Here is a 21403-nt window from a genome sequence, read left to right as displayed (position 1 = left end):
ATTGCGCTATTTACAGTTTTATAAAATTTGGGTCACATTATCTCCTTGCAAAATGAAACAAATTGCTGTTTTAATAAATAGGGGTCCATGCACTCGTTTTCAAATTAAATAAGTTTAAATGATAAAATTCAGTCGAAAAATGCATCTTTTCCCGATATGTCATAGTTTGACGTCGCGAAAATAACATTTTACGTTAGCAACGTCATTACCTTCCCTGTAACTGTATCGTATGCCCTTAAATGGCTGTGGGTAACTCACAGCCAAAGATGGAGCCACCTTGCATCAGTTAGAGACTTCTCTTCTATAGAATAACAATACCATGAACGCATTAATTAAACCACTGAATTGGAAAGTTAACGTTGTATTAATCATTTAGGGAAACCCCTAAACTTAACAGGTGATTAAATTTTACAAAATAAACATTCACAGCAGGATTTGAAAAAAAGTTAGGCTGTCCGTAACTTCAAAACAACTTGTCCATAACTTTTCATTACACCAATAGGGATGTCCGTAACTTTAATGTTTAAACTTATAATAGAGATTGCATCGAATACATAATCAGAAATGAAGTAGATCTCTAGTATGATATAATTCATTGAATCGATGGAAGACACAATTGGGAATAATACGGAAAAAAATAATGATAAATCCGTAAAACTGGGGTCTGATTTTGTATAACGTCGGGGTACCCAAATCGCCCAGTTCGGATGGTGGTTTCCAACCATTGCAAATAAACTGTTGAAACATCATTGTTGATTTTTATTTTTGAACAAGCAGACTGCACAAGTATTTTTTACACATACATGTCTACTTTTATTTTTGTCCATCTGATGAGTTAGGCAGCAACCATTTGATTTTCTGGGGGGGGGGGGCTATGGTTTTTTTTGGAAAAAAAAGTTTGTTTCCAGTTTTTGGAGAAAAAAATAATTTGTTTTTGATTCTGAGAAAAAAAAATTGTTTGTTTCACCCTCAGCTGCCACTATATGTAATGCTAAAATTGAAAGAAAAAAATTGTTTTCGACTTGTCACGAAAAAAATAGATTGTTTTTCGCCGCAGGAGAAAAAAAAAATTTGTCCAGAAAAAAACCCCATAGCCCCCCCCCAGAAAATCAAATGGTTGCTGCCTTAAGCCTTTTTCAACTGATTTTTATAGTTCATTCTTATGTTGTACTGTTATACCACTGTCCCAGGTCAGGGGGAGGGTTGGGATCCCGCTAACATGTTTAACCCCACCACATTATTTATGTATGTGCCTGTCCCAAGTCAGGAGCCTGTAATTCAGTGGTTGTCGTTTGTTTATGTGTTACATATTTGTTTTTCGTTCAATTTTTTTACATAAATAAGGCAGTTAGTTTTCTCGTTTGAATTGTTTTACACTGTCTTATCGGGGCCTATTATAGCTGACTATGCGGTATGGGCTTTGCTCATTGTTGAAGGCTGTACAGTTACCTATAGTTGTTAATGTCTGTGTCATTTTGGTCTTTTGTGGATAGTTGTCTCATTGGCAATCATACTACATCTTCTTTTTTATATGTTGCGTGTATACACTTACTGATTTTCTGCCTGCAATGACAAGGGGTAGCATGAATCCCGGGAGTTCGGAGGGGAACCCAAATTGCCCAGGCAGTGGATTTACTATACAAGACTTCAGTGCACAAACTTCTTTCCGTCTTTTAACGCCACGAAACTTGTCTCTCATCCCCACAAAAAAAATCCCATCAGCATTGGCAGTAAAATAAAAGGGTTTTGGCAATCTTGGCACACTGGGACCTTGCACACAATATTGCGACATGCTGCTATGTCTGGGTGATTTGGGTACCCCAACCTTAGCTACTTCTGAGTTTCTTTTCTCTTGGTTATTTTGACCCATATCGTAATATTGTAACTGATCACATGATAATTATCAAAGGTTCAGCCAATAACGTAAAGTTGCTCACTTAATTATGTATGATGTGACATTAATTATTTGATTAAAACATGCAGTTCTATGAATTATTTGTACTTACAAAATTACATATTGAATACCCTATATTATTGAACCCAAATGCCTCCTTGATCTCTTATATATTTGAAATGCATTTTCCAAACACAATCAACATTACCTAGCCACAACTTCAAATTGTTAGCTTTCAGGAAGTGACAACTAGGCATCCCAGTCAGTATTGTGTAATTCTGGCAATGTTCTGGCAAACATATAGAATGGTCAAAGTTTTCTGCAATATTGCGGCAAACATATAGAAAAGTCAAAGTTTTCTGCAATCTTGCAGCAATCATTCTTTATTATCTTAACTTTCTGGCAATCTTACGGCAAACATTGATGTTTCTGCAAACTTTTTGTTTGCCGCAAGCTTGCTGAAACTTTCTGGCAATCTTACGGCAAACATTGATGTTTCTGCAAACTTTTTGTTTGCAGCAAGTTTGCGGCAAACAAATTAAATCAGTTTTATAATGGATATATATATATATATTGCATGTTTATATGTTTACATTTCCTCCAAAAAAACAATATGTTTACATTTCCCCCAAAAGAACAATATGTTGACATCTATCTTGTATTCTATTGCAAAAACATCATGAACATGAACTTTTAAATATTCATGTTTTCTGCTCTTAGGTCAGGTTGTTGTCTCTTTGACACATTCTTCATTTCCATTCTCAATATTACATGTATTAATGTAAATTTTCCTTGCTGCTTTTGATCTGAAATGCATGCCACATTCGTAAATGTATACAGTTGAAAGATAAAAAAAATTTGAGATACATGTACATGACTAAGCAGTGGATTAAGTTTTGTGATTTTTGTTTCATGAACACAGCAGTAAACTGTAATGAACCATAAGTCACTAGATCATTATTAAAGGTTTTGTTTCATGAACACAGCAGTAAACTGTAATGAACCATAAGTCACTAGATCATTATTAAAGGTTTTGTTTGATGCTCATGTTTTCAAAGACTTTATAGTCTCAGAATTACATTACCACAGTTAAACATATTTGTCCTTTTCAAAGTTCTCCAAAATAGCCTGCTTAAACTTTTCAAATGAGTCAAACATATCGCTTAAAATTAATTTTTTTCACAACAAAGTGTAGTCTTCCATTTTCCAACATCAATGATTTCAATGAAAAAAATAAATCCAGTCTGATAAAGATCTGAAATGAGCCTGGAATAATAGAAAAACTGAGTCTGTATATAAATAGCTATTCTGTCTTGGCCAGCAAAACAGCACTAGGGTTTGAACTGGTGAAATAGCATCTAAGCTAGGCTATTTTGCCAGAGTCAGCAGAAAAAATATTGTGGTGACAATGTGGGAAAGTGATTTTGATGTTTGAAAAAAGAAATTTAATTAATGCATTATCACAACAGTATATGTACAAAAGATGTATATTGTAATGTAAAAACAAATTAATTGGTAACTTAAAAAGTGTTTAGGGATTTTTCTTGGTGGTGGAATTATTTGTAATACGTAAAAAGTCTAGTTTGCTATAAATGATATAAAGATCATCATGGGGAATAGCTATATTCTGTAGGTTGTAGAAGATCTTCATCAATTGGTATATTATCCCAAGTTATGGGTTTTATACCCAAAATCAGGTATCTACATAATAAATTTACAGTGATGAAAAAAGAATTTTGTATTATAAATCAATATATTGTCATGGTGCATGCATTTATGCATATCGGGCAACATTTTTTTTTTATTCAAGACTGTAGCTCAAATGAGAACTGAATACAAATTTATATCATTCAAAAATTGTTCAAAGCCAATAACCAATAACAAGCAATAAAAAAATCTTGTTTTTAAGACTAATATATCAATTAGTAACCCAAGGTCATTACTCAAGACCATTTCATATTTTCACACTTAAGTTTTTTCTTTTTCCTATTTATCTGTGACAACTTACTATTATATAAGATTAGCTCCCCTTATCAATGTGAATCAAGTTCTGACATCTGTAAAGTTTAATAATAAAATAAATGTTGCTAAGTGTACAAAAAGATTTTTTTATTGATCAGATAAAATTATATAAATGACTCCATTTAAAAGCAATTAAATGCAAGTAATTTTAATTTGCATATTACATGCATGACATGTGTGCATGTATGCCGTTTTTTCTAACTTCAGTCAAAATCTGTGTTAGTAATTTGAAGTTTGACAATTATCCCCATACTTACTTAAGTCTGTGTAAGTCATGAAAGTGGCATATTGTCACTATGAATATAATAATTTGTAGATAGTGAAACTATTCAAGTGTAGCTATAGGAAACGTGTACAATTTATGTTGGTTCCTACTCCACAGTAAGACAACAGGGACCAATTACAAAATAAACAATAAAATTGAGAATGGAAATGGGGAATGTGTCAAAGCAACAACAGCTGAAGGCCACCAATGGGCCTGCATTGTAGCGAGAAACTCCCACACCCGGAGGCGTCCTTCAGCTGGCCCCTAAACAAATATGCATACTAGTTCAGTGATAATGGACATCATACTAAACTCTGAATTATACACAAGAAACTAAAATTAAAAATCATACCAGACTAACAAAGGCCAGAGGCTCCTGACTTGGGACAGACGCAGAATTGCGGCGGGGTTAAACATGTTTTTTTAGATCTCAACCCTCCCCTATACCTGTTTTCGCATCCAATTTTTTATGCAGTTAATCTGCATTATGCGAGCACCCTAGATTTGTGGTCTACCCAATAAATGCTGAAATACTTGCCATTGGCTACTATGTTATATATAACTAATTGAACACTTTTTTAATACTTTTAATTCTGGATTACAAAAAATATGACTAGAAAAACCTTAAATGATCGTCGAATCACCCAAAACTTTTGAAGTTGCACATAGGAAGTTATATATAAGTGCTCATTAGGAATTCTTATGTAGTTTATTATCGCCTGTGCTTTTGGCTAAGATGTCAAAAAACAATTGTACGAAATATTTAATCGCCGAAAATCTTTTAAGACAAGTAGTTTAGATTTCCCAAATGGCAAAAGTCGTAGGAATATTGTTTGTCATCAAAACGTAGTACAACTACGTCAGTAGTCTATTATATAAGTTCAAATGTTCATGCTGTTAGCGGCAATTTCAAATTAGAAGACGAAATTCGTATCTTTTCAATTTTGAGGCAGGGGTTCAAATTAGCGGTGGTCCGAGGTCCGCGACCTTCCACTTTCGACTTGGTTACTAGCCACGCCCGACGGGCCTTCCACTCTGAGACAACTATATCACAGTTAGACCATGGCTGCCGTGAAAAGACAATTACAATTTTGGATCCGATTCCGGAAGCGGATAAGGGTAATTCCGGGTTTTTGGCGAATCCATCAAAATACATCTATTCATGGTAAGGCAGCAACCATTTGATTTTCTGGGGGGGGCTATGGTTTTTTTTTCTGGACAAATTTTTTTTTTCGCCTATGGCGAAAAGCAATCTATTTTTTTCGCGACAAGTTGAAAACAATTTTTTTATTTCAATTTTAGCATTACATATAGTGGCAGCTGAGGGTGAAACAAACAATTTTTTTTTCTCAGAATCAAAAACAAATTATTTTTTTCTTCAAAAACTGGAAACAAATTTTTTTTTCAAAAAAAAACATAGCCCCCCCCCCCCCCCCCCCCCCCCCACCCCCACCCCCAGAAAATCACTAGAAGTGAAAACCAAAAGATATATGTAAAAGAAAGAAAAAGCAGAAGATATTTTAAACAGAAACTCAAAATTACTTTTGACAAATTTTAATGTCAAAATCCAATCCAATACAATGTGACAGCTGGGAACAGTATATCTAACAATATATATGTTCCTGGTCACAGTATAAATTTTCTTTATCAGTGATAAATGTTGATAATGCATGTAAGATGCTTTTAAACTGCAAACATATTACTGCAATTTTGAAGGGGTATTTTTTTTTTCTCAATTTTGAAGGGTCAGTTAAAGAAGCTGGAAGATTCTTACTTTATTTTCACAAATAACTACCTGAATGTAGGCAAATCATATGATATATAGGTGGCGTCCTTTGGGCCACTCTACCCCCTCCTGTTTGATAACTTTGAAATGGATGAGATCCCCACTTCTCAACCATATACATTCATGTATGGGACTATAAATATAACTAATCAAATGAAATATAAGGGGAGTCCATGGGGTGACCCACCCCTTGATCCTGTTTGGGAACTTACGAAACGGTCGAGATCCCCTACCCTAAACAATATATATTCATGTATGGGTCAATATAACTAATTAAATGAAATATAGGGGGAGTCCCCCTACCCCCTCCTGTTTGAGAACTTGGAAAACGGTCGAGATCCCCACCCCTAAACCATATATATTCATGTATGGGACAATATAACAAATCAAATGAAATATAGGGGAAGTCCCTGGGGTCATCTTATCCCTTCTTGTTTGAGAACTTGAAAATCCTTGAGATCCCCACCCTAAACCATATATATTCATGTATGGGACAATATAACAAATCATTTACGTTTACTATGGGCAGGTCAGTCAGACCTCACCTTTGATCCTTGTAGTAGTGAACATTTGTCTGATTTGTGTTGCATAACTATTGTACTAAAGAACACATACTCAGTTTTTGTCGAGCCTGTAACTTTTGTTGCAGAAAGCTCGACATAGGGATAGTGATCCGGCGGCGGCTATGGCGGCGGTGTTAGCTCACTTCTTAAAAGCGATATATTTTAGAAGGTGGAAGACCTGGATGCTTCATATTTTGTATATAGATGCCTCATGTTACGAAGTTTCCGTCAGTCACATGTCCAATGTCCTTGACCTCATTTTCATGGTTCAGTGACCACTTGAAAAAAAAGTTCAGATTTTTTGTAATGTTAAATTCTCTCTTACTGTAAGTAATAGGATAACTATATTTAGTATGTGCGTACCTTGCAAGGTCCTCATGCCCGTCAGACAGTTTTCACTTAACCTCGACCTCATTCCATGGATCAGTGAACAAGGTTAAGTTTTGGTGGTCAAGTCCATATCTCAGATACTATAAGCAATAGGTCTAGTATATTCGGTGTATGGAAGGACTGTAAGGTGTACATGTCCAACTGGCAGGTGTCATCTGACCTTGACCTCATTTTCATGGTTCAGTGGTTATAGTTAAGTTTTTGTGTTTTGGTCTGTTTTTCTCATACTTTATGCAATAGGTTTACTATATTTGTTGTATGGAATGATTGTAAGGTGTACATGTCTAGCGAGCAGATTTCATCTGACCTTGGCCTCATTTTCATGGTTCAGTGGTTATAGTTAAGTTTTTGTGTTTTGGTCTGTTTTTCTCATACTTTATGCAATAGGTTTACTATATTTGTTGTATGGAATGATTGTAAGGTGTACATGTCTAGCGGGCAGATGTCATTTGACCGTGACCTCATTTTCATGGTTCAGTGGTCAAAGTTAAGTTTTTGAGTTTTGGTCTTTTTATCTAATACTATATGTCATAGGTCAACTATATTTGGTGTAGGGAAATATTTTATGATCTATATGTCAGTCGTGCAGGTTTTATTTGACCTTGACCTGGTTTTCACGGTTCATTGCTCAGTGTTAAGTTTTTGTGTTTTGGTCTATTTTCTTAAACTATAAGCAATAGGTCAACTATATTTGTTGTATGGAAGCATTGTTAGCTGTACATGTCTGCCTGGCATATGGTTCAACTGACCTTGACCTCATTTTCATGGTTCATGTTAAGTTTATGTGACAGTCGTAATAAAGCTTTGTATTTAGGATCATCAACATAATATCAATGATTAGTAAAGAAGGCGAGACATTTCAGTGTGTGCACTCTTGTCTTTATAGGGAAACCAGTCCATTCATACTATAACATGTTTGTTTACTAAGTCAACACGTACTACTAACAGTCAACTAAAACCAACGTTAACTACCTACTAGAACAACTACAATCATTGCGAACTTGTACCACTGCAGACTCACCATAAAAAATATACATTTATATATTCATGCTATTGAAACCTTGATAACATATAAATTATTTGCCTTAATAATTAATTCATTAGATAAACATAAATGTACAATATATGAATGTTTAATGCCACATCAGAGGCGGATTAAAAGGGTTTTTCAGTGGGCCCACTCCCCCCCCCCCCCCCCCCCCCCCCCTTTTTCCATTTTTGAGAAAAAATTTGGTTGATTATATAGGGAATCACTGAAGCATGACTGGAGCAGGTCCCCTGTTAGGCAGGCAGTGGGCCCCCACTTATGAAAATTTCTGGATACGCCACTGCACATAATTACGTTTGCCTGGTTTTTGGTTAACTGCCTTCAGCGCTTAAAGCGCTTTGATTTTAAATCGCCTTTAGAGAAAGGACTGTCAATAGACATTATACATACATGTGTAAGTCACTGTAAGTGGTCAAAGCAATTACAGATTTTTTAAAGTTAAAGTAAGTTGTACAAAGTGTGTACATGTATGTTATTAATGTAAAATTATGACCTAGAAACAATTTCCCCTCAATCTGTGGTCAAGTTACTGACGATATACTGTATGGTACTACATATATTTATTTACATGTATTTTGACCTATAGACAGATGCTTTTTTTTCAGATACAAACTTAGTGCAAGCTTAAGTATATACTTAAATTAAGTGTGTTTTTAATTTTTTTATGGGAAAATATTTGTTTATGCATATGAAAGGATATATATATAGGATTAGTAAGATGATTTACTGTCCCCAATGTCAAAAAGGTACATGTGTAACTTAAAAATCAAAAGACATATATAATTGAGGTCCATTCTATTTTTTACATTTTTTCTGGCAGGTAAGCTTTATTTAATTAATATTGTTATGCATGTTTCATGTGAGCATGTGTACACACAAGTTTTATAGACTTAAAAATAATTTCAGATGAGTTTATTACAGTTTAGAAGAATATTTCTTCAATCTTTAAATATTGTGCTCAAAGTTAATTGTAAAAGATGCCTTCTTGTTAACAATGGTTAATGTTAATGTTTTTTGTTCTTTCTTTCTTTTTTTTATTTTTTTAAGTCTCATCTTTATTGATTGATCAATTGCAATGAATACATGTACAACATATTCATTACAGGATTTTATATGTAAAGAAGCCATGATTGACTGAGATATTGGATGATAATATTTGTGTTTATAACACCCACGCTGAAGTGTTTTTAAATTTCCTCAAGTTGAAGTATGTTTTGTAGATTACCGCGTAAAGACAAAAGTGTGTTGAGTGTTTAAGAAATGTTTGTCTGATAAGACGTTTATATCACCGATGGATTAGTGTTTATATCATCAGAAAAATACTTTTATTATAGAGATCATTGATTTTTATAAAACAGGTATCTCATATTTACCCTTAACCTATCTCTAGTAAACATGTAAGTTAAATTTTTATAAGCAAAAGGGAAAGTTGTAATATTGCAAGCTTCTTTTTTTCATACAAACATACATTGTATGTATACATGTTGTGTATATTACTTTGGTATTTGTTTCATGTTCATAATAGATGCACATGTGTTTTACAGGTTAACTTAATTGTTCTCTCTAAACCATATTTCTTTAATAAAAATGTTTGCGTTTTTTGATGTATTTTAGATACTGCAGCATTTAATGCTATCAAAGCACGTATACTTGAAATCAGCTTAACTAAAGTACTTTGCGTAATTTTTAATTTTGTAGTAGTTCATAAGACATGATATAAGTGTTAGGAGGAAGTATTCCTAGTCAATGGATACTGATACTTCTAAATAAATCTGAATAACACTTTGATGAAATTTGAAAACAAATTTTTTGAAAATGCAGTTTGTCATAAGTGTTCTAATGACAATTTTGCTTGAAGTTTTTCTTTTATATTCATATACTGTAAATTCAGAAATTATTGCTTTCATTTAATTTATTATTGCGATTTTGCCATTTTAGACTTAAATGTAATTTTTACGATTTTGAGAAAAGATCCTGTTTAATTCATATAAAATATTTCAAAATCGGGGTTTACAGATTTACAAACAAAATGGGATATAGCTATGAATAATAAAAAAAAATACATTTGTATAGCAATTAAAAGATCACCTGTACATGTACATTGGCTCACTTACATATATTAGACTGGAATTTTCATGTTCTTAACAGTACATTGTACTGAAGTAACAATGATATATATTGTATTTTTTTTCAGATAGCCTGCATGATACACTGTAAAGATGGGAGATATCTGGGTAACTGCTGGAATAACAGTTCTTAAGTTCATCACCTTTGTTTATGATGTAATATCCTTTGTTCCCTATTACATAATCTACAGGCCTGATCTGAGGGTAAAACAGTGTCATCGATTAAAGGTAAAGATTTAAACTTAAAGTATACATAAGGTTAAAAAACTCTATAGAGGTAATGATTGAATCAAATGAATGGAAAACATTGATTTACAAGGATTTATTATTTTGCTTTTCAAATGTAGAGAGTTATTTCTAATTGAATCACACAATGATTAACATCAGCATTCACTGAAAATAACATCTCTAAGGTTGACTTTTAAGTGAATGTTTGTACTTTCAACACAGTAAAGAATCGATCCTAATTTGCAGAATTCACAGCTAATTTTGTTCATCAATGACTGGCATTAAGATTATAATCTTTCATCAAGTTGTTATGCATAAAATTTGAAATCTCAATAGTTCTCCCACAAGAATCTTTGATTTTTCCACAAACCACAGAATTTGAAATTCAAAAAATTGAAAGTACATGTGTTCATCCAAGATAAAAACTTAGAAGAATTAGGAGATTTAGAATCTTTGCATTAGACAACACACATATATAGGTTAGATGCCAACAAGAGACAACTATGCAAAAAAACCCAAAAAAACCAACACAGCTGTTATAGAAAACAACCATTCAGGTCATATGACAATTTTAATATCTTTTATTCTAATTTTAAGATTTGCAAATATTTGGAGGTTTACCATGTTTACTTTTATCAAAGAAATATTATTTTGGGCGAAGGAGTTGACCAACCTTTTCAAGGACTCTATGAAAATGCTTCACAAAGGCATTAATTCACCAGACGGAGTTGAATTTATTATTTTTTGTTATTTCATATTAGGCCAAGTCTGTTGGAGGTAAAAGTGGTCCATACAGGGCTGTGGAAAGCCTTGGTGGGTTATCTACACAGCTACATGAATGTGATACATTGGATGACTTGTTTAGTAATGCTGTACAGTCATACTCCACTAGGAAATGTTTAGGATACAGGGAGGTACTGAGAGAAGAAGATGAGAAACAACCAAATGGCAGAGTGTTCAAAAAGGTACAATGATGGTTGAATTATTATACTAACTCTTGTTAAAATGTAGAATCATAAAGACTGAGATGATTACAACTACCAAATTTCTAATTTTAATTAGCTAGCACATCACTTGGCATTCACTCATTGTCAGAATATTAGAATTACCCCAGTATATCAACTGGAACATTGTATCATTTTGATATAGAAAGAATCTGTGTAGCAATAGTTATTACTGGTCTTAAAAATACAATTGAAAATGTTGGTTTTATGCACAAATAAATTTAAAAGAAGGTAAGAAGTCTATCAATATACAAATTTGACATGCCAGTATTTTTGTTATATTTTTATAGGTTATGCTTGGTGATTATAACTGGTTGACATATGAAGATGTTTATACCAGAGCCACTAACTTTGGAAGTGGGTTACTTGCCCTTGGGAAGACTCCAAGACAGAATATTCTGATCTTTGCTGAAACAAGTCCATATTGGATGATAGCAGCTCAAGCTTGCTTCAAATATAATTTCCCAGGTAGAACAATCTAATATTTTTGTCATATTAAAGAGTTTAATGTTTAGGGAATGCACTATATATAATCAAGATTATCTGGAAACATGTGTTGCAAATTTGTGAAAATAGGCAAAGTTCATAAACTTTGGTTTTTCCACACAACCACTGTGAACAACAGCACATCTGTATTTGCTGAAATTTTGCATCTGGCATATACAATTTTAATTCTGGTATCAATGTTGAGTTCATATCATTTTATTCGGTAGAAGTGTCGAATTTAATGTCTATCTGCTTAGTATGTCGCTTGCACTTTTGTAAATTTTATGATCAAACATCCAACAGATATATGCATTTCTAGTAATTACTTTAAAAAGATTAAATTACTTAAGTGCTGAAATCTTATTTTTGTAGTTGTAACTTTGTATGCCACACTAGGACCAGATGCCATTGTACATGGTGTCAATGAAGCTGAAGTATCATATATCATCACCAGTGCTCAACTGCTGCCTAGATTTAAAGTAAGCCATCTTAGCAGTAGTATATAATTGTGTACAGGTATTAATAAACAGATAGACAAGTCTTCTTGAAAATTCTTCTGTTTAAAGTTTTTTAAATTTTAGCAAATTTCTTTTGAAGTTTTTGACAATTTAGAAATTGGAGAAAAATATTATATTCAAGTTTTAATTTCACCTAGGAGTACATGAACGTTTGTCTTTTAGGAGAATTTGTAGGTAATGGATGGATATAGATTGCTCTTCAAAATAATGGTATTTTTGGCATTAAGTAAAGTCAATAAAGTGTTTAATACGTGTAATCAATTATTCTTTTAACCACAAAACTTAATGAATAGAAAAAGTTAAAGTTTGGGCTTCATCTAAAGAACTAATTTTCTGTGAAACATATTTAGTTTTTCTTACATTTTACAAATATATGAGGGTTAGGAAATAATAATATGAATTATATTTAACAGGTGTTAAGTATTTTTGTGTAATGTGTGTAAGAACTACATATCATTATAAATTTTGATATGTTTTAGGGAATTATGGATAGAATGCCTAAAGTGACACATATTATATACATACCTACACAGAGACCATACCAGAAGGACCAAGATCTACCCAAACATGTTAAGCTGTTATCCATGGACGAAGTAGAAAATGTTGGGGCTATACCTGATAATTGTAGGTTATATACATTATATGGGGACAAAGTCCCCAATAACAGTAGAAAAATCAATAAAAAAAAAAAAAAAAACGGGAACAATTTTCCCAAAATTTCATTGTAATAATGAACTCAAAATCGTTAAATTTTTTTGATGTCATGTTTTGAATTCCCGCATCTGCGCAGAAATCTACAATGTACTTTCTTTTTCCGGTCTCGTTAGTATGAAACTTTGAGTAAAATATATATTTATCAGTCTAGTATAAAATAGGAAGGAACGCAATACCAATTTCATTTTTAACCAGATTTTTGTGACAAAAATGTCGCTTATTGATTTGGGGATGTACGGCGGGCAGTCGGGCAGCCGGGCAGTCGGGCGGCCAGGCGATCAGCGGGTGGCAATCAAATGTTGTCCGTGCATTAACTCATGAACCGTTCAGCCAAAGCTTTTAAAATTTTAATATGTTGTTACTGACAACTAAATGAAGGTCAAGTTCAATAATGGCGATTTTGACTTTTACCGTTCAGGAGTTATGGTTCTTGAAAGATTGAAAAATTGAGTTTTCAGTCGTGTCCGTGCATTTACGCATGAACTGTTCTACCAAAGCTTCCCAAATTTTAGTATGTTGTTACTGATGACAAAATGGAGGTAAGTTCAATAATGACGATTTTGACTTTTACCGTTCAGGAGTTATGGTTCTTGAAAGATTGAAAAATGGAGTTTCCAGTTGTGTCTGTGCATTTATGCATGAACTGTTCTACCAAAGCTTCCCAAATTTTAATATGTTGTAACTGATGACAAAATAGAGATCAAGTTCAATAATGACGATTTTGACTTTTACCGTTCAGGAGTTATGGTTCTTGAAAGATTGAAAAATGGTGTTTCCAGTCGTGTCCGTGCATTTTCTCATGAACCATTCAACCAAAGCTTTTGAAATTTTTATATGTTGTTACTGATGACAAATTAGAGGTCAAGTTCAATAATGACGATTTTGACTTTTACCGTTCAGGCGTTATGGTTCTTGAAAGATTGTAAAATGGTGTTTCCATTCACGTTGTTGCATTTACTCATGAACCATTCAATCTAAGCTTTTTATACGACCGCAAATTTTGAAAAAATTTTCGTCGTATATTGCTATCACGTTGGCGTCTGCGTCGTCGTCGTCGTCGTCGTCGTCCGGCGTCCGAATACTTTTAGTTTTCGCACTCTAACTTTAGTAAAAGTGAATGGAAATCTATGAAATTTTAACACAAGGTTTATGACCACAAAAGGAAGGTTGGTATTGATTTTGGGAGTTTTGGTCCCAACATTTTAGGAATTAGGGGCCAAAAAGGGCCCAAATAAGCATTTTCTTGGTTTTCGCACTATAACTTTAGTTTAAGTTAATAGAAATCTATGAAATTTTGACACAAGGTTTATGACCACAAAAGAACGGTTGGGATTGATTTTGGGAGTTTTGGTCTCAACAGTTTAGGAATTAGGGGCCAAAAAAGGGCCCAAATAAGCATTATTCTTGGTTTTCGCACAATAACATTAGTTTAAGTAAATAGAAATCAATGAAATTTAAACACAATGTTAATGACTACAAAAGGAAGGTTGGTATTGATTTTGGGAGTTTAGGTCCCAACAGTTTAGGAATTAGGGGCCAAAAAGGGACCCAAATAAGCATTTTTCTTGGTTTTCGCACCATAACGTTAGTATAAGTAAATAGAAATCTATGAAATTTAAACACAAGGTTTATGACCATAAAAGAAAGGTTGGGTTTGATTTTTGGGAGTTTTGGTCCCAACATAATAAGGGGCCCAAAGGGTCCAAAATTAAACTTTTGTTTGATTTCATCAAAATTGAATAATTGGGGTTCTTTGATATGCTGAATCTAACTGTCATGACTGTGTATGTAGATTCTTAACTTTTGGTCCCGTTTTCAAATTGGTCTACATTAAGGTCCAAAGGGTCCAAAATTAAACTTAGTTTGATTTTGACAAAAAATGAATCAGTTAGGTTCTTTGATATGCTGAATCTAAAAATGTACTTAGATTCTTGATTATTGGCCCAGTTTTCAAGTTGGTCCAAATCGGGGTCCAAAATTAAACTTTGTTTGATTTCATCAAAAATTGAATAAATGGGGTTCTTTGATATTCCAAATCTAACTGCGTATGTAGATTCTTCATTTTTGGTCCTGTTTTCAAATTGGTCTACACTAAAGTCCAAAGGGTCCAAAATTAAACTTAGTCTGATTTTAACAAAAATTGAAATCTTGAAGTTCTTTGATATGCTGAATCCAAAAATGTACTTAGATTTTTTATTATGGGCCCAGTTTTCAAGTTGGTCCAAATCAGGATCTAAAATTATTATATTAAGTATTGTGTAATAGCAAGTCTTTTCAATTGGACAGTATTGCGCAATGGCAAGAAATATCTAATTGCACAATATTGTGAAATATCAAATTTTTTTTTAATTAGAGTTATCTTTCTTTGTCAAGAATAGTAAGCAAGAAATATCTAATTGCAAAATATTGTGCAATAGCAAGATTTTTTTTAATTGGAGTTATCTTTCTTTGTCCAGAATCAACTTAAATCTTTGTTATATACAATATACAATGTATATTCACTTTTTACTACCAACTGATAAATTAAAATAATCTTTACCATTCAGTGATAACAAGCAGTTTTTTTACATCTTAATATTTTATGATGTATTTAAATGAGTAGTTATTGTTGCAAACTCCATTAGAAATTTTAATTGAGATTAGTTTTGGAATAAGGGAAAGGGGGATGTGATTAAAAAAATTGGGTTCAATTTTTCTCATTTGAAATTTCATAAATAAAAAAGAAAATTTCTTCAAACATTTTTTTGAGAGGATTAATATTCAACAGCATAGTGAATTGCTCTAAGAGAAACAAAAATTTTAAGTTCATTAGAACACATTCATTCTGTGTCAGAAACCTATGCTGTGTCAACTATTTAATCACAATCCAAATTTAGAGCTGAATCCAGCTTGAATGTTGTGTCCATACTTGCCCTAACCGTTCAGGGTTCAACCTCTGCGGTCGTATAAAGCTACGCCCTGCGGAGCATCTGGTTTAAATTTAATATGTTGATACTGATGACAAAATGGAGGTCAAATTTGATATTGACGATTTTCACTTTCACCATTCATCAGTAATGGTTATTGTGATATTGCCAGGACACAAATAAATGTTAATAAATTCGGTTTGCTGTCGTTGTGACAGCCTCTTGTTAATAATTCCTTGATATGAAAAAACGTTACCTGATGATAGCGTTTCTTTGTTTACATTGCATATGACGTCATAACTTAAATAACGTCACAACTAAAATCCCTAACAACAGAACCAAAATCGGAAACGTTACGGTATTTCCATTTCTTTTTTTTTAACAAATATTTAAGTTACAAAGAAATAATTCATATAGACTTCGTCCCTATTTACAGGCAATGCCTGCCTCATATTATTACTCAATATGTATGCTAAAAAATTTGGGGGGGGGGGGGGGGTGGGCTTGGTGGCCAAGGGGTCTAAGTAGTTGAACTGTTGAATCCTGCACATGACAGCCTCCGCCAATAAAAACTGACAGCCACTTAATTACACAATATAGTTGAAAGTAGGATTAAACACCAATCTATCAATCATACAGTAGGCATACATGTATTGTCTTCAAACTCATTTTATGTATTTCGATTTCAGAAATATGGGGATGAAGTTAAAAAAAAAAAAGAAAAAAAAATCTTCTAATGAACTCAAAATTGGTAACTTTTTATTCTCAGACTTTTTTATTTTTCCATGTTTGAGCAGAAATCTCTTTCTCTTGTCCAGTCTATTTCTTATGATACTTTGAGTAAAATAAATATTTATCAGTCTAGTAAAATATAGGTAGGAGCACAATATTTTGATAATTCTTTCAAATGAAAAAAACATTACCTGATGATAGTGTTTCTTTGTTTACATTGAAAATGGTGTTAAATGACGTGAAAACTGGAAAGATAACTTCAATACCAGTGGAACTCATATAAAAAAATACTTTTAACCTAAGTTTTAGTAATTTGTTTGAGAAAATTAACTTATTTAATTGAATTAGCTATTTAGAAATATTGAGAAATCTGATTATTTTAATTCAGCTGTCAGAAATATGATTTTGAATATTACATTATTTATATGTATTTATTTTTCCACCACATGTTCTTGTTTTCAAGTATTTATCCTCCCCCTTGTTTTAATTGTATCTTTTTTTTATTACAGTGAAAACCCCACTAACAAAACCAAAAAGAAAAGATATAGCAGTTATAATGTATACCAGTGGTTCTACAGGTGTACCTAAAGGTATGTATAAACATCTTGTCTTAAATTATTACTTTGAATCTAAGTTTCATTTCATAATTTCAATATTGATCGATGAAAATAGAAATCTGATATACCTCTATGAGAGAGCATTACAATAACAAAATTACAGGTAAAGATTTAATTTCCAAGATTCCCTTAGTTGAGACAAGGAGGTTATATGAGAAGGAGAGTGAACACTCTGCTTGATACAAAATTAGCATCCCTAGGATACCAGTTCGATCAGAGAAAAATGACAAAATTATAAAGAAACCGACATGCTTATCACCCAATTAACATGGCCCTCTGATGTTACCAGGCTGTTACCACGAGCAGTTCGGGCTACTAGATAAATCGCATATGTCACATGATTGTTATCAGTGACTGGGTCATTAAAGTTCAGGTGTATTTTTGGTAACAATGCAGTGTATATGTGTTTATGATATGAAAAAAGATTTGATGCGCAATTTCAAAATCAATCATCTGTCTATGGTGAAAAAAGATGAAGAAATGACAAAGTTATGAGGATTTAAAGAAAAGTTAGTGCGCGATTTTTATTCAACACTACATTGCTTTAAACAAAGATTTTCGCTTCACCTTTCAATTTCTGTTTATGAGAATTGGCAGGTAATAATAATAGAGAATATAGGAATATGCAAAGTATTTTAGTTACGGTGACCGGTAATGACCAGAAGGAATATTTGCAATTAAAACATAGAGAAATGTACCGGGAACAAAGTAAAAGTGACTTTCTGTTGATAATAACATTAACGGCAATGTGACAGATATTCGTTTCATTTCTATTGGTAATAAGTTTGCTCTTAACATAAAATTATAATTTTTAATTACGAAATAAAAAATATCACAAAAAAATCTTTTTAACATGTCAATAATTGTATATCTAGTCAGTTTATGACACCTGGGATGTTTCCGTTTAACTCGGGTATGTGGCAGAGATATCGACCGTGTAAGGGCTGTATAGCCATTCAAGGTCGTTAAAAACTTCCATTTGTTGCTGTGACAGAGTCGATCTCAACTAATTAACACCCACTTACGGAAAAGTTGGTAATATTTTATGTGTTATTATCATCTTTTGTCCTCTCTCCTTCTCATATAACCTCCTTGGTTGAGATTAGTTAAGAAAAAAATTAACAAATTCCCTTTCTATTAATAGGTTATGAAATAATTTACTCTCTTAATACAGAGAGCCTATGAAAATATTTGACAAACACCCTTATGAAAGACAGGATATGAATAAATCTGACATATACCCTTTAATCTAAGCATAGACTGGTTATGAAAACATTGACAGAGAAAACTAGTTCTTTTTCGTGCCAAGATAATAATTGTATTGAACATTATTTGTTATTTTTATGACTTTTCTGCCCACTACAAGTTTTACCCTTGTCCATCTGTAGTCTGTATGCCCTGAAATTGGTTGGATCCTGTTTCTCTAACTTTAGTTTGTCTCAACAAAATGTTATGAAGTTTATACGCAGTGCTTATTACCACAAAACACAGATCATGTGTGAATTTGGGTGACGTAACTTTTACCGTTCTAGAGTTATTCTTCATTACAAATGGAAAAATTACTTAATTGTTTGTTTCTTTTCTTTAACTTAAGTTTGGCTCAACCAAATGTTTTATAACTTATACACAATGCTTATTACTGCAAACTCCAATCAATTAAGAATTTGAAGGGTAGCATCACTCTTACCTTTCCTTTGTAATGTCACTGTATAAACAAATATTGAACAGAGCAACAAACAACAACAACTTAATTACAGGCTCCTGACTTGTGACAATCACATACAGAATGTGGAGGGGTTTAACATGTTATTGGGATCCCAACCAGCCCCTTTATGTTTAGATTGAAAATCCTAAAGCAACACTGAACAAGGCCAAAATAAGACCACATCCAGTAAATACAAAAATGTGTATGAAAAAAAAATATCAATGAAAACAAAAAATATATATGATGATTAACAAAATTCAAAAGATTGTCAAGTTTGTTGGCAAATTCTTCAGTTATGCCACAAGGAATACATGGATTGTTTTTGAACTACTGATAATATAAAAGTATGAATTTAAAAAACAGATTTATATAAAAGACAGCTTTTGAAAATACATTGATAACAAAATAATAGAAAAGTATATTTTCAGTTTTTAACACACTTTAATGATTTTTAGGTGTATTGATATCACATGGAAATTTGTCATCAGGAATGTCTGGACAGTGTGAGAAAATACTGGGATTGGGGTAAGTTAATCGAAGCAGAAACTAAGGGGATACATAAATAGGGTGTTAATTTCCTTTCTCCTTTTCTTCTATTTCCATCTCCATTTCTCCCACTGTCAGAGTGTCCTCAAGTTTCCCTTTTCAGATCCATGATCCTCATATATGAAGGTGTGAAGGGAAAACCATTAGGGAAGAAAAAGTAAACAAAAGTGGAAGAAAAATAGTACTAACAGATTTTAGTTAGAAAATTTAAATGAAAAATTGAATTGCACCAAATCATTTAACAACTGTTATGACCAAGTTAAATTAAAATTGGAACACATGGAAATTAAAAATTAAAAACCCAAATAAGCATCGCATTATGATCACACTACATTATTAGTCAATAATCACTGGATGAAATATTTTTGTCCTTCATACACTATGGATTCTTAATAAAAGCATGAACACATGCACTGCAGACTTAGTTAATGATCTTTGTATGCATTGGTTCAATAATTTTCTTAACATTATAATCTAGAAGAACTTGTTTCATGTGACTTTAAAATTCAGCAACCAACTTATGGCTTTTGCCTATTTTGTTTACATTTCAGAACTGATGATGTTTACATTGCATATCTTCCATTGGCCCATGTTCTAGAGCTCAGTGCAGGTAAATATGATCTAAGATATAATTGTTCTTATCAGATAGAGAAAGATTTTATGATTTCATGTCAACAAATGCTATAATATAAAAAAATATCATAATATATAAAATAAAGTTTACACGAAAAGTTCTGAATTCAAGAAGAACAGATTTAGATCTTTTGTATTATACATGTATAAGGTAAATTATATACAGTTTTACATCCATAAACTGTCCACATTTTTAAAGCATATTTTGGAAAATTATATTATATCCCTAGGTTGATCAAATTGACAGCAATAAAGATGTAAATTTGATTGATTGACCCATTAAAGTGCAATATAACACATGTAGATCCAAATACGGAAAAAAATCAATTAAGCTACAGGTTTGGAAGTTTTTTTAAAGGTGTTTGTATTGGTTATGGCTAATGACTGACACTTACATGTTACATTTTACATTACAGAAATATCATGTTTGTCTAAAGGTGTCTGTATTAGTTTTGGTTCACTGTTGACACTTAAATGTTACATTTGTATTGGCTATGGCCCACCATTGACGCTTACATGTTACATTTTACATTACAGAAATATCATGTTTGTCTAAAGGAGTTAGCATTGGTTATGGTTCACCACTGACACTTACATGTTACATTTTACATTACAGAAATATCATGTTTGTCTAAAGGAGTTTGCATTGGTTATGGTTCACCACTGACACTTACATGTTACATTTTACATTACAGAAATATCATGTTTGTCTAAAGGAGTTTGCATTGGCTATGGCCCACCATTGACGCTTACATGTTACATTTTACATTACAGAAATATCATGTTTGTCTAAAGGAGTTTGCATTGGCTATGGCCCACCATTGACGCTTACATGTTACATTTTACATTACAGAAATATCATGTTTGTCTAAAGGAGTTTGTATTGGCTATGGCCCACCATTGACGCTTACATGTTACATTTTACATTACAGAAATATCATGTTTGTCTAAAGGAGTTTGTATTGGCTATGGCCCACCATTGACGCTTACATGTTACATTTTACATTACAGAAATATCATGTTTGTCTAAAGGAGTTTGCATTGGTTATGGTTCACCACTGACACTTACATGTTACATTTTACATTACAGAAATATCATGTTTGTCTAAAGGAGTTTGTATTGGCTATGGCCCACCATTGACGCTTACATGTTACATTTTACATTACAGAAATATCATGTTTGTCTAAAGGAGTTTGCATTGGCTATGGCCCACCATTGA

The 21403-nt window shown here is 32.6% G+C and overlaps 1 protein-coding gene across 5 annotated transcripts in view; it reads left to right on the top strand.

Annotated features, from left to right (window-relative positions):
• Positions 1-21403, top strand: part of LOC139514185 (fatty acid CoA ligase Acsl3-like) — a 44097-nt gene that overhangs the window by 8088 nt on the left and 14606 nt on the right. Inside the window, exons 1-10 of one of the 5 annotated variants that reach the window (XM_071302986.1) lie at positions 8626-8714; positions 9189-9326; positions 10163-10322; positions 11084-11287; positions 11617-11794; positions 12185-12291; positions 12810-12954; positions 17192-17272; positions 19460-19529; positions 20102-20160. In XM_071302986.1, coding sequence (XP_071159087.1) covers positions 10188-10322; positions 11084-11287; positions 11617-11794; positions 12185-12291; positions 12810-12954; positions 17192-17272; positions 19460-19529; positions 20102-20160 — 979 coding nt within the window. In that variant the 5' untranslated portion in view covers positions 8626-8714; positions 9189-9326; positions 10163-10187. Of the gene's footprint in view, positions 1-8588; positions 8789-9188; positions 9366-10162; positions 10323-11083; positions 11288-11616; positions 11795-12184; positions 12292-12809; positions 12955-17191; positions 17273-19459; positions 19530-20101; positions 20161-21403 lie in introns of those variants that run through there. The other 4 variants (XM_071302989.1, XM_071302988.1, XM_071302987.1 and 1 more) reach the window with 4 other exon arrangements.

This window comes from Mytilus edulis, chromosome 3 (assembly GCF_963676685.1).
Source record: "Mytilus edulis chromosome 3, xbMytEdul2.2, whole genome shotgun sequence".
NCBI lineage: Eukaryota > Metazoa > Mollusca > Bivalvia > Mytilida > Mytilidae > Mytilus > Mytilus edulis.
Note: the sequence above shows the minus strand (reverse complement) of the source record. Positions and strands in the feature narration are given on the sequence as shown.